The sequence below is a fragment of the Nesoenas mayeri genome, assembly GCF_963082525.1.
Source record: "Nesoenas mayeri genome assembly, chromosome: 2".
NCBI lineage: Eukaryota > Metazoa > Chordata > Aves > Columbiformes > Columbidae > Nesoenas > Nesoenas mayeri.
Window position 1 is genome coordinate 60,013,889 of NC_137543.1, and position 12,526 is coordinate 60,026,414.

The following is a 12,526-nucleotide window of genomic DNA, read 5'->3' on the forward strand; positions in this document are numbered from 1 at the left end:
GAATGGAGTATTAGGGGGATTGATGACTCTTCATTACTAATTCTCTACTAGTTGTCTCAGATTCCCTCTTAGCATCTTTCTGGGTATTCAATCCAATATGCAGGTTCAATGACCAAAAAGAAATGTGATTGTAGAGGGGTTTAAGATTTCAGGCATATGCTAATCCATCATTATCATGAAGAAGAAAATAACACAATTGTAGCAGCAATGAGAAGAGCTGTAAATAAATAGAGACACATTCCTATGTCCTAACATTAACTTGCGTTGATGAACCTATATACCCAAATATACTTTTGCAGCTTTTTCCTGAGCATTCACAGTGCTGATGCTTATAACACAGTTCAAATGATAGTATAAAACTTGTGATAATTCAGGAAATAGGATCTTCATAACAACATTGGTTCAATTTACAGTTTTGAGACTATCTACCAAGTATGGCTATGTGTGATCTTCCATTTATGTTTCCTTTGGTTTTTAGCTCCAGACCAGTCTGTCTGAACCAATGACATTATCCAAGTCGATCTCACTTCCTCGTAGTGCATATTGGCATCATATCACCCGGCAGAACAGCGTTGGAGAAATCTACAGTTTACAAGGCAAGTTCCTTATAAGTAAATGCCATGTCCATTAGCTTCTTTCCATTTGATCAGAATTCATGCAAATTGCTTTTTATTTGCCCTGTTGTTTTCTCTCCATTTCATTTTATCAGTTGTCAGCAACCTCAGCAGGATCCTCAAATTTACATAAAAGAGGTTGCTTTTGTCAGTTTGTAAACTAATGGTGAAAATTATTCCCAGAATCACCACATAAAGCTGGATAGACCATTTGACTCAGTGTAGTTTCTCAGTAGCTAATGAATGTTAGGTTGTGTTAGTGTTTTCTTCGAATAAGATTGTGTATGTATTTGGGCAACCTCAGGGTGCCAAATTAAAGCTACATAAAGCGGCTATATGAGTTGCAAGATTAAAACAAGATTATTCGAGGAGCAGGAGCTGTTCTTGGTGAGTCTGCTTGACATATATATGAACTGTAGATTTGACTAACTTATAGGCCTTCTCTATACAGATATAATGTTTTTCTGTCTTCATTTCTCTTTCAAATGTTTAGATTCTAAGCTATTTGCTTAAGACTTTCAATGCTGTAATTAACATAACTTGATGATGATGATTCACTTCTTTTAACTGGAATTGATTTGCATCTTTTAGAAAACTGAATTTATTATTACATTTAAAATGTAGACCTTAATTAATAGTATTGTTTTCACTTTTAAAGAATAACAACTTATCATAAATATATTCATTTGTATTACTTAGAAAGGGCTTAAGGATTTTGTTTCACTTCCCTATTAATAATCTGTTTGCATAAGAAATTTACATTTAGATAGGAGGTTAGAAACTGCTCCCAAACAAGAGTACCCAATCCAAGAAAACATAGTACATGTTTTCATGAAAATAAGTGAAATGCAGTATATAGATGAAAGAAATACATGAAGTGTTTTGTTTTGTAAATTATCACATAAATTAAAATCAGCAGGTGAGCTGTGAATACAGGGGATGACTCATTAAAGGGTACAGCATTTGTTTCCCATCATCCCACATACATCGAAGTGAATTTCTAATCATGGTTATAGTCTTACAGTTTAATAACAGTAATGGAAAAAATAAAATAACCTTCCAGAAGTTCTTTGTTAAAAAACTTGTGCTTGTAGATTACCTTAGATCATTATTCCTTAGATCATGTCACCTTAGAAATATTCATCATATCACTGATACTCTTTTCATGAACACAATAAGAATGAAAAAAAAAAAAAAAAAGGTTATTTGTAGATATGTTAGAGCTCCTCTTCTTATGTTCTTGATGGGTCTTTGGCAAAAAGATAGTAAATGTGTTATGGTATACATGAAGTGATATGAATGTATGGAACATTGTTCATTTTCTGCAATCTTTTGTTTCTTATGAATGCCCTTTGCAATGTAGGAAACCAAAACTTCATATCTCAAGTAATAGTTCAACACCTATACTAAGGAGCTTTGGAAGATGCAACATATTGAAAGTGTATTATAAAAAATGCAATAATTTTAGTTTCTGGAAATATACAGATTTTACTCACACTTCCACTGAAACATGGGACTAATAACTAATTCAGAACTAAAGTTTTTCATTGTTCTTATTTGTACTATGATGACTGAAACTTGAGAAAGTGTAATTGATTTCAGGAGAGACTACTTCAGTTTTACCAGGGGGCTAAGAAATGCATCCAGAGGATATTTTTGTCTCCCTCTGCTTGCGAAATGTTCACATGCACGAATATTACTCATTATCTGCAATGAAGATCTCTTTCAACCTTCTGCTGCCATGACTAATTAAATGCAATATATTTATACAGAAGCTTAAGGGGCCTCAAAATAAACCTTTTCATCCTAATACCTGTTCATACTGGCAGTTTTTTGCACAGCAGAGAATTACCGGCTGTCAAAGCATCAGCACGCAGATGCTTCATAGCTGCAGGTGGAAGGTGGGTAGTGAGGAAGCAGATTGCGAGCATCACTTCAGCCCTTACCTTAGTAAAGCAGCCAGCTGAGAGGAGCTGCTGCACAGGGAAAAATCACTTGCTGCCACTGTGATCTCCTCTGAACTTGAAAAAGGATATTACACCTTCAAAGAGGAGACATTTTCTGTAGAGAATAACCCATCAAACTCAGTTCTGCTCTTAATGTATATTTATGACAAAGCTTTTCACATTCAATGGAAGAATTTGAAAATTCCACACATTCCTCTGAATATCTCACAAACTCTAAAATTAAGTAGCTAGAGCGGTGTCTACCTATATTCAGGTTCCTATCAATATCAATTAAGTAACAACCGAACTCACTGTTAAGTACAGTGTAGAAGCATTTCCGTAGTGGCAATTATTTCAAACTTGTAGTCTGAAGCGACTACAGTTCAATTAATAACAGCTGGTGATGTATAAGGAGAAATTAATATGTGCTCATACTACCTTAGATAAATTGGCTCTTTGGGAGCTATTTCGCAGTTGAATTTAACTTAATTAGTAGTGTGAGCTGATCCAATAATTAATATGCTGTACAGTAAGAAGGTGGGGAATCTTGGGGTTTTTTTCATTGTTGTTTTTAAGACTATATTTCACATGCAAAAAGGCAATTCAATAAATGGTTATCAGGTTTATCATCCTACATGTGCCCATGACAACACTTGCATGTAAAGACCTGAAAAAATTTAAACGCAGAATAATAGTGCTGAAGGAACACAGGTTGCACAACATATCCTGAAATGAGGTGGGCTGGTTTCTCTCTACAACTTTTCTTCCATTTGTGTCTTCCTTGCACTCTTCCAGTTCTTGATTGCACTGCTAAGATAAAAGTAGTAATTTAGTTGTCTAATTAATCTTGTCAATAGGAACAGCACGGTGGCTGGCTTTTATCGGTGGCAGCACATCACTAGCAGTAATCACTTCGAATTTTATAGTGTAGTGCTGCAGGGTTGACAGCATTTCCATCCATGACCTGCAGGCACTGCAGAGGTTGTACTGGGGCCTCAGTAGCTGGCACGGCAGTGCCCTCTCAGTGCTGAACATTGCCTTTTCTCTCCATCTGATGTGACATCAGGGATGTGTCAAGCCCCATCACTGCACATTAAAAGGGAGAGGGAAATTGCTGCTCTGCTGGAAAACAGCACAAAGGTTTTACACCCATCAGGTTAAATTCCAACCTAAACTTCCATGTCAGAGGGGTCTCACTTAAAATCCCAACTGGTACCCATGACTTTACAGATCACAATGCCTTTTTCTAAAGTATATATATTAATAATACAGATCGTGCCTTTAATTACAATTCAGAAAAGAAATAGTGTCCTTACAGGGTTTTATAATAAAATAGTTTAACTAACAGAGAAAAAGGAAAAGGAAAATTGCTTATACATGGTTTTTTTTGTGCATAAATAAGTAAGGCTTAAATGAATTGTACATTTTCATGAAGAACAGAGAGCTTAATGAAGGATTAGACCCAAAAGAAGATAAACTTCCTCAATATATTATGCCCTCCTATACATCAAGGTTTACAAAAACACAAAAATTACAAGCCAAGAGTACCACTGTGAACTGAAATCATGGTTAAGAAGGACAAAAATACAAGTACCAAAGCCATGTAAGCATGACAAAAACTCTGTGTGTATCCTCATAAATCATTGCTTATTGTTATTACCTGGCATGTAATATAGCACTGATTCACAAGATATTAAAAAATAAGAAACAGAGCACATGTATTTTTATACAGAAAAATAAAATGACATTAACACACTTTTTTTTTTTTAATTTTGTATTTTGGACTTTAAATTTGCTTAGGATGAAAAGATGCATTGCAGACTGAATTTTCAGCTAGCTGAAACTATTGTAGTTCTTGCTCTGGAGATTTTGGACAGTTTGAATTTTAAACACAGTTTGGATATTATTAAACAAATAAGATCAAATAAAATTTTGGTGTGGAACCTGCATTCGCTTTTTCTATTGCAGTTGTTGAAATCACTAAGGAAATTAAGTTCAGAAAATTTAATTGCAGTCTGGTCTTTCTCCCAGAAAATCAAAATTCTGGTTTGTATTCCTTATTTGGACCTTGGTTTTGCCATCCAAACTCAAAATGATGAGCATCTGCCCACATAAGCAATTATTAATTTTTGTGAGAGTACTCATGTGAAGAAATGTATATTTGTATAAGAATTACACCAGTAACATCTTATATGTTTTCCTTTTAAAGAGAACAGTAATTTTTTTCCACAGTAAATTACTTTGCACAATTTGCTTGTCGCAAATGCTTATTTGTTCTATCACAAATGTTTACCACATTTTGTTGTGAACACGTAATAAAGTAATTAAATGAGACTGAAAAACACTAGAATGCTTACAAAGAGCTGGAGTCACACATTTTTAAACTTAGTGGGGAAGTTCAGGAAATAAAACTATAGTCTTTAATGAGACAGGACTTGAGCTGGAAGCATCAGTTATGCTTGTAAGTACATGTTAAAATCAAAAGCACACAGAAGTAAAAACTGGCCTTGATGAAGTCTTTTGGAATTTTGCCGTTAATTCAATTGACTTTTGTATTTCACACTAAAGATGCAAGAAAAATAAATCTGCTTTTGCAAATCAAAACAAACGGAAACTCTGGCTCCCCTTTGGCCTCAGTAAGCAAACCTGCGCTCCCCCTTGTCTTTTGGCCTTGTTAGGTGAGAGCTCACCCTGCTCTTGTTTTTTAATGTATTATTATTTTAAATAGAATAACATTTAGTGTTAACCCATTCAGCTGAAAGTCTCTGTACATAAAAAGGAGACAAAGTCATGCACAAATGATTTCTCCCAGCTAAATAAGGTTCCTGCCTTCTTGAGGTAGAAGCCCTGGAATGTCATTAGAAATAATCAGAGAATATTCAAATTGCTAAACATTTAGAAGGGTTTGAATCATCCTATTCAACCTTCCTTAGGCTAATCCTGCAGAAATTTCCTATGTGGCCTTCTGCAGTTTTCTGCAAATTAAAGTGAGTAAAATGAATTGGCGGGCATTTGTCATTTTGGCATTTCCATTGTTTGTTCATATGCCCAGCAACAGAGTACAGAATCCATTTCCCCATCTAATCTTGATGCCATAATAATGTGAATGCCATAAAATGTTAGAATATATCTGTTATATAAACCTTATCACTCAGTAATGTTTCACTGTCTACCAGCAGCTAAAGCTGAAATGCTTTATAGCCTGCCACCTTCCCATTTCTTTTGCTGAATCTCATCAGAACTTTCACATTAGTAAATGAAGCCTATAAAATTTGAAGTATGAATAAAGGACACCTGAAACAAGATACTTACTGAGTAGAAACTGCATAAGGGCTACATTATTTTAAATGACTGTATTATGTGGCTTCTCAAGTCTTATGCAGTAGAATTGATCCTTTTCTTTTAAGCTTTGAAATTCTGTGCAAAGCCAGAGCATCACTAGACTGATTTTAAAGTGGCATATTGGAAATGCAAAGTGTCTCAGAAACTAGTAAAGAAGAACCTCATTGCTATAGCTAATTAAGAGCATTACTGACAAGCTTTAAAGCATATCTTGGCATATTCCCTTTCATTCTGATTAATGGTTGCTGAGGTAAGAGGTTCTTACAGTTATGAGCCATGAAAAGTAGGGGGGAAAGCCAGAAAAAATATTAATAAGGCACTTTCTGTTGTCAAGTTCGGAAGTTCTGATTTCTTTTAAGCCCTATATTGTGATGCCCTTTCTCTTAGAAGAGAGTCCTCCAATGAGGTCACTTGTCAATGAGGTTATTCTGTGCTAGACCAGAAAGTGTAGAGGTCACTGCAGTCTCCAGTTACAACTGAAAGCCCAAATAGTGTAAGAAGAGCAGTTAAATATTGGCTAATTGCTTCCTCTCCCCTCCAAAACCCAACAAATGTAAGTTCTTCAGTGCAAACTACACAAATTCTTAGTTATAAATCTCTTTTTATGCTTTAGCTTAATGACTTCATGAATTTATTATTACAATAGCATCTCACTCAGTGTGAGAAGCAAATCAAGCTTTGTCCCTAGCTTAACTTAACAGAAACCAAGAATCTTTACCTTGATTTAGCTTAAGACTAACTGCAGTTATGCTACAGTCATTTGATCTCTCTGCTGTACTGTAAAATTCAAGGATTTGTATTGTATCATAAGAGCAGTAGTTCAGTGAAAGAATATGGATAGTGGGAGAACAGCTATGACCAGCTCCATGGATGCTGTCAGCTGGTGTTGGAGTGTCTGAACAAGATAGGTTTGCTGTGCTATATCAAAGATAAAATGAAAATACTTGTCACAGGCCAATTTTTTGAAAACCGCTTTTTTTCTATTATATCATTGCATCAATAAATCCAGACTGCTCTAGCTACAATGGTCTTATTTTGTGTTAAGTATGTTATCACAGTTAGAATCAAGATTGTCAGTTATTTTGTTTCAATAATTATTTTTAAATAAAGTAAAAATTATTGAAATTGGCACTTCTATAGAATGTGTTTACAGATTTTTTATAGTCTAGAAACAATATGAGTTTTGAAAATAGGCTGTGTAATGGGGAGAGTGGAGGGATTTTAATAATATCAGCTTTGCCAGCACTAATGAGGAAAGATGCCAAACCCAAGGATTTCAATTGATCTAGATTTACTTTAAGTGGAAAAAAGATCCAACCTCTCTCCCTTCACATTCATATTTATGACATAAAATGGGATCATATAAATATCTATTTGACTGCTCATCTGAAGTGATGTAACATTGACCTCACTGCCTGTTATTTGGTCACTATGAAGTTTTAAATATATTTGTTGCAGGAAGATTATCATAAGATCCCAAATACATTAGTCTTTAGTTTCTATAAGATTGTATTTTATGTGTATCTCACTTTACTAATATGCAACAATATTATTATGACAATATTTGCGGCACACAACACGTAGTCTGTTGTTACTACAAACCTAGTTATTTTCATGGCAGGGTAAATTTAAGCACAATGGACACCCTACTCAGTCCGCTCAGTTTAATCAAGCCATGAGAATGCATTCTTTATAACTCCAAAATGAATTTCGGCTGCACAGAACTGATTAAAAAATCATGGTATTATTCAATAGAGAGAAAAAAAAAAAAATGTTCAAAAAATCATAGAACATCTTTCATTCTCTGTTTGTTCAAAAAAGCCTTTTCATCTTGGTGAATTCTTATGTGCTGCCAACTTTTTATTTGATCAAAATGATACATTGTAAGAAACTAAGATAAATTTCACAGAAATAACAACTGTGAATAACAATGGGTATTTCCTCTCAATGCAGAGTTAGCAAGATCTCACCAAAGTGAAAGTTTTTCATCTTTTCTAAAACTGAAGTCTGCCACCTCCTTGCAGTTCCATGTTTGAATACTGGAAGTGAGTTTGCTGTTCAGTTGCTGCATACTTGTTTATCCTTCAAAATTCTTTCAAGATGCCTTTTGAGAAAGGATTTTAATCAAAGGCTCATTGCCCTAAGTTTAAGAAAAAATGAGATATTCTGTTATAAAGCTATATGGAAGAAAGGAAAATGTGGTACCATACTGGGAGAGACATAAGAGAGAAAGGAAGGGTAGAGTTAGTGGCTCACTATAGTGTATAACTGCAAGCTCTGGAATTTACATTATATCAAAGGCTCTTTACCTCCCTGCCTCTAACAAAAAATGGCCACATGAGGATCCAGTGCAGAGTAGCAGAGCAGTGTGCCATAAAGCCATATCCATCCTGACTGCAGGTGGTAGAGGTGAGGTCCTAAGTGGAATGAGGCTTTTTACTGTTCAGCAGCAAATGCCTTAATTGGAGAGTGAGGATGAAATGAAAAGATCCTTACTACTCTCTTTAATGACATAATATTTATGTTATTGTTGTTACACCAAGTTTACACACAGAGGGACTGTGACATAGTTATTTTCTCTGACTGGGCAGTGTATGTGACATAATGTAGCACAAGTGGTTGTGTTCCCAGCAGTGTCCTGTCTCCTCTTGTGAGCAGTGTTGCCATCCCTCAGACCAGCCCAGGGCAAGGAGGAAATCCAGCAGCTTGCAGGGGGAGGCACGGCTTGTCCTCCTGTGCCAGCAGGATTATTTTGCCCAGAGTCTGTGGACTGAGAAAATAAGGATACATCTTCTCACTACCTCTTGTCCGTCTTGGACCTTCATCTTCAGCCAAGGTAGAAAACAGGGTCTTGTACAACCCACCTCTCTTCCTGGGGCTAATTCTTGGTGGGGGCTGCCACTGCCAATAATGATTACCTTTTTTTCTCTCCAAATTCTGTCGAGCCTTATACAGTCACTGCAGACTGTTCCCAAAGCTGTTTGATATGACTTGAACTAGGTGCAACTTACTTATAGTCACTATTATAATGCATTCAAAGTAAAGCAACTACTTTATTAATTGAATACTTAGCTGAGAATTAGCTAATTATGCACAGGTGTGTTTTCACACTGCAGAAGACACGTGGCTAGTTAGTTATATCTATATCACTCTTTTTGTGTTTTCTGAATCAAATGTAATTAAAAGAGAATTTTGATTAGTCATTTAGCTTCAGCTTCCCAGAAAAATACTCTTCCTCTGGCTTAAAACATTTATCATTGTTCTTGCATTTGACTAATTAAGCATTTAAATGTTATCAGTTCTATTCTTTCCTGTACTGTACTACTGTAAAGTTGTCATTCCTAGGTAGGGTGCTTTTTCATGGAAGTTAGTGAAAACTGCATGAAGCAAGTTTTCATTGTTACCTCATTTTGCTAGTTTTCCACACATTTGGCTAGATAGATACAATAACAGAATCTTTTCTTCCTAAATACCTATTACACACATGCCAGATTAGTACTTCTGAGTCCATACACTTGCCTACTTTTCACTAAAACACGAATGAGTCTTGTTTTTTAATAAGGTTTCTGCATGCTGTATTAAGATGTCTAATGGGACATTGACAGATTTCCTAGTTTCTTAATTATGGACTGATGGCATCAACTCAGGAATGCAAGTACCTAAATGTGCTTCCTGCCTCCTTTCTTTATGTGTGGACATCACAAGTTTAGGGAATACTCACAAGCAAAGTTGTTGCTGAAAGTATGGCTCAGAGTCTGTTTATGTAAGTGTTTAAGTTTTAATTTGAAAATGTCTATTCTCTTTGTAGCTGTTGATTGTTGATAGGCATTGGCTACTTGTTTTTATCCACTATTGCTGTTCTACTGTTCCAGGATGCCACAGCAATGTTTTGGGGCTTCTGTTTGTCCTATCATCACCAAACATTCATGTCACAAGCATTTTATGATGGAAAAGACAACTTGTTCTGGGTTAGGAAATGGAAGTGTATTTCATTCAGTCTTGTCAACTGTCTCATTATTCTCTATTCATCAGAGCAGGTATTTAATTCTGAGAAATAGTTCAGCAGTTTTTCATCTCTTTCATGCCTCTTATAGAAACACTTTCCTCTGATCAAGTATGTGCATTTTGGTTTAAGTGTCAATCTGTTTGTGAAGAGCCTTGTTTTTCTTCTGTCACCCTATATTAACTAAGACAACACATTCTTAACAAATAAATGAGGGGTGTAGTGGGAGTGGAGGAGCAGAACAGTGCCAGGACAGCAGATACTGAACACTGGCTGTACCAGTGTGTGATTTTTCCATCCAAACATATACTGGTTTTTATGCACTAGTAAATGCCTTTTGACTCTCTAGGATACCTATGAGAAGGTCTCTCCCAAAACGTGTGACGGCAAAATTCTTCTAATGTGTAGACCATAGATCTTCTCTTCATCCAGTGTAAGAATGAGGAAAAGAGATTTTTCTTTATCATTCTGTACAGTTTCCTGATTTGCTGGCTAACATTTCAAAGCAAAGAACTACTCCATCTTACGCTCATGGATTGGAACAGCACTGAAGTGTTTATGAACTAAAGAAATATAAAGAAAGGCTCAAGATACCTCTTCACATACACTTATTACCTTAGTTATACTTCAAACCTTGTACCAAACTGTGGGAATGAGCCATGAATTTTGCAGTGGTGTTTATTGTGTAATAAAATACCAAAGAGGGGGACAATTTAAGCTGTTATCTTCAAGGTATGACTGGGTTTTTGCTTATGCTGCAGTAAATCAGCAATGTTACCAGGGACATGAATGAAATTATGCCAGTACATAAGTACTGTAAAAAGGGAAAATGTACAGAAAATTTTAATAGTATCATTGCTATGAATATAAGACACATATTTTGCTTATTTAAATGTTCCAAAACATGCGAGATGCAAAGGAAAACCTTTATAACTAGCCAAGAGAAGTTAATTTGCTGTTAAGGAATTAGTTCTCAGCTGTTGCAAGCCATCCTAGCTCATGAGAAAAAAAAATTCTGCTGACCTAGACAAGATAAAAATTTTCCCCTATAACTCATGTCCACAGATCACTGTAGCAGAAAACAGACCCCCACTTTTGACCATTTCTTCAATGGCCCGTGTAATTATGTAGAGCCTTTTTGACTGAAATTAATCTTTATTCTCATAGTCATGGAACTCTCTTGGATTTTTACATGGTAATGTAGATAGATTTTATATGATAAAATATCTGCACACTTGCTTTGGACTTAAAAGTCATCTATATGAAAGAGATTTGTTTTTCTTGTTTTTTTTACATTGATGTGATTAGACAAAAAAAAAAAAAAAAGCTAGAGAATATCATTGCAACTGTGAAATGGTTTAATAAAACCTTCTCAGTACTATCATATAGCATGAAATTGCCCCAACAGTTGCAATACAGGTTAGTACCTAAAATATGGGTCCATACCATTACACTGTCAGTAAAGCAATATTCAGCCTCAACAGTAGGAGGGTGGTGATACCTTTATCTCTCTGAAAACAGTCCTTGGTCAGTAGGAGCTCTAAAGCCAAACTGTGTGAGTCGATTCTTGATTTTTTTTTTATCCTGAAACGATATACAGATTTAGCTTTGAACCCTGTCTTTGCTGACCTCAGAGAAGTAAATTATTACCTTACTCTTGGAGGCAGTATGACTCACCGTCTGACTGCACAGCAATTGCAGTTTTCACCTGCCTAGGGAAGAATCATTGAAATCTGACAATTATTGTGGCATCTCTCAACCAACAGCCAAGTGCTGTTCTTCAACTGTGATGCTAGAGTTTGTGTGATTTATAAAACCACACAGTCAATAAGGAAAGAAAAAAGTAGTATGCAGATCAAAGTGAAATATATGTTTGTAGATAAAGATGTACATGTTAAGATAAACCATGTTATTAAATTATCGTTTCAGTATTAAGAGTTTCACATACTATTACACGTTACGTTGACATGCATTGTTGTAACACAGATGTTATTTCAATGTGAAATATCAAGATGTGCCAGATCCTGAATATGTCTATTGAATGTCTTCTAAATTATTTATTCAGTTCTAAACAGCTGCAAAGTTGAATCCAACCCACATCCACATGTTTTTTTCCTCACAGAAGTGAGTGTTAGATCAAAAATATCATTTAGTGAAACTTGGAGTTAAACAGAAAGCCATATTATCTATCATAGATAATATCAGACTTCACAGATATAAAATTTATGGCCAGGTGCAGCATTTTGTAAGTCTCCTTAGACTTTCTGTGTCAGACATTTGTCTTCCATGAGTTGCCTAACATACATTATATTCCTGTTGAAATCTTTTCTCACCTCCTTTCTGAGTAACATTGTTTTCATTTCTTATAAGTGGATTTATTCTCTAGTATTTAAAAGCCTATGATATGCAAATAGTTGGTAGGAATTAGGTCAAATAATCTTGATTATGTGACAGAACAAAATAAGTGCCAGATCCCAATCTGTTGTGGATCAGCATAGCTCTGTTAAAGGGACCTCCAAGTGTGTGTGCTAAGAAGATTCGTATTTCTATTCTTACCCTACATAATATACCAGAAATGTTTATTTCACCTCAGTTACATTTCCTTATATGTTAGTATTCTG

The 12,526-nt window shown here is 35.4% G+C and overlaps 1 protein-coding gene across 1 annotated transcript in view; it reads left to right on the plus strand.

Moving 5' to 3' along the window:
• The window catches only part of DOK6 (docking protein 6), a gene marked incomplete at both ends in the record, with an annotated part of 244,232 nt that overhangs the window by 206,166 nt on the left and 25,540 nt on the right, over window positions 1-12,526 (plus strand). Inside the window, one exon of the mRNA XM_080338878.1 lies at window positions 479-596. Within this exon, the coding sequence (XP_080195004.1) occupies window positions 479-596 (118 nt within the window). The remainder of the gene's footprint in view (window positions 1-478; window positions 597-12,526) is intronic.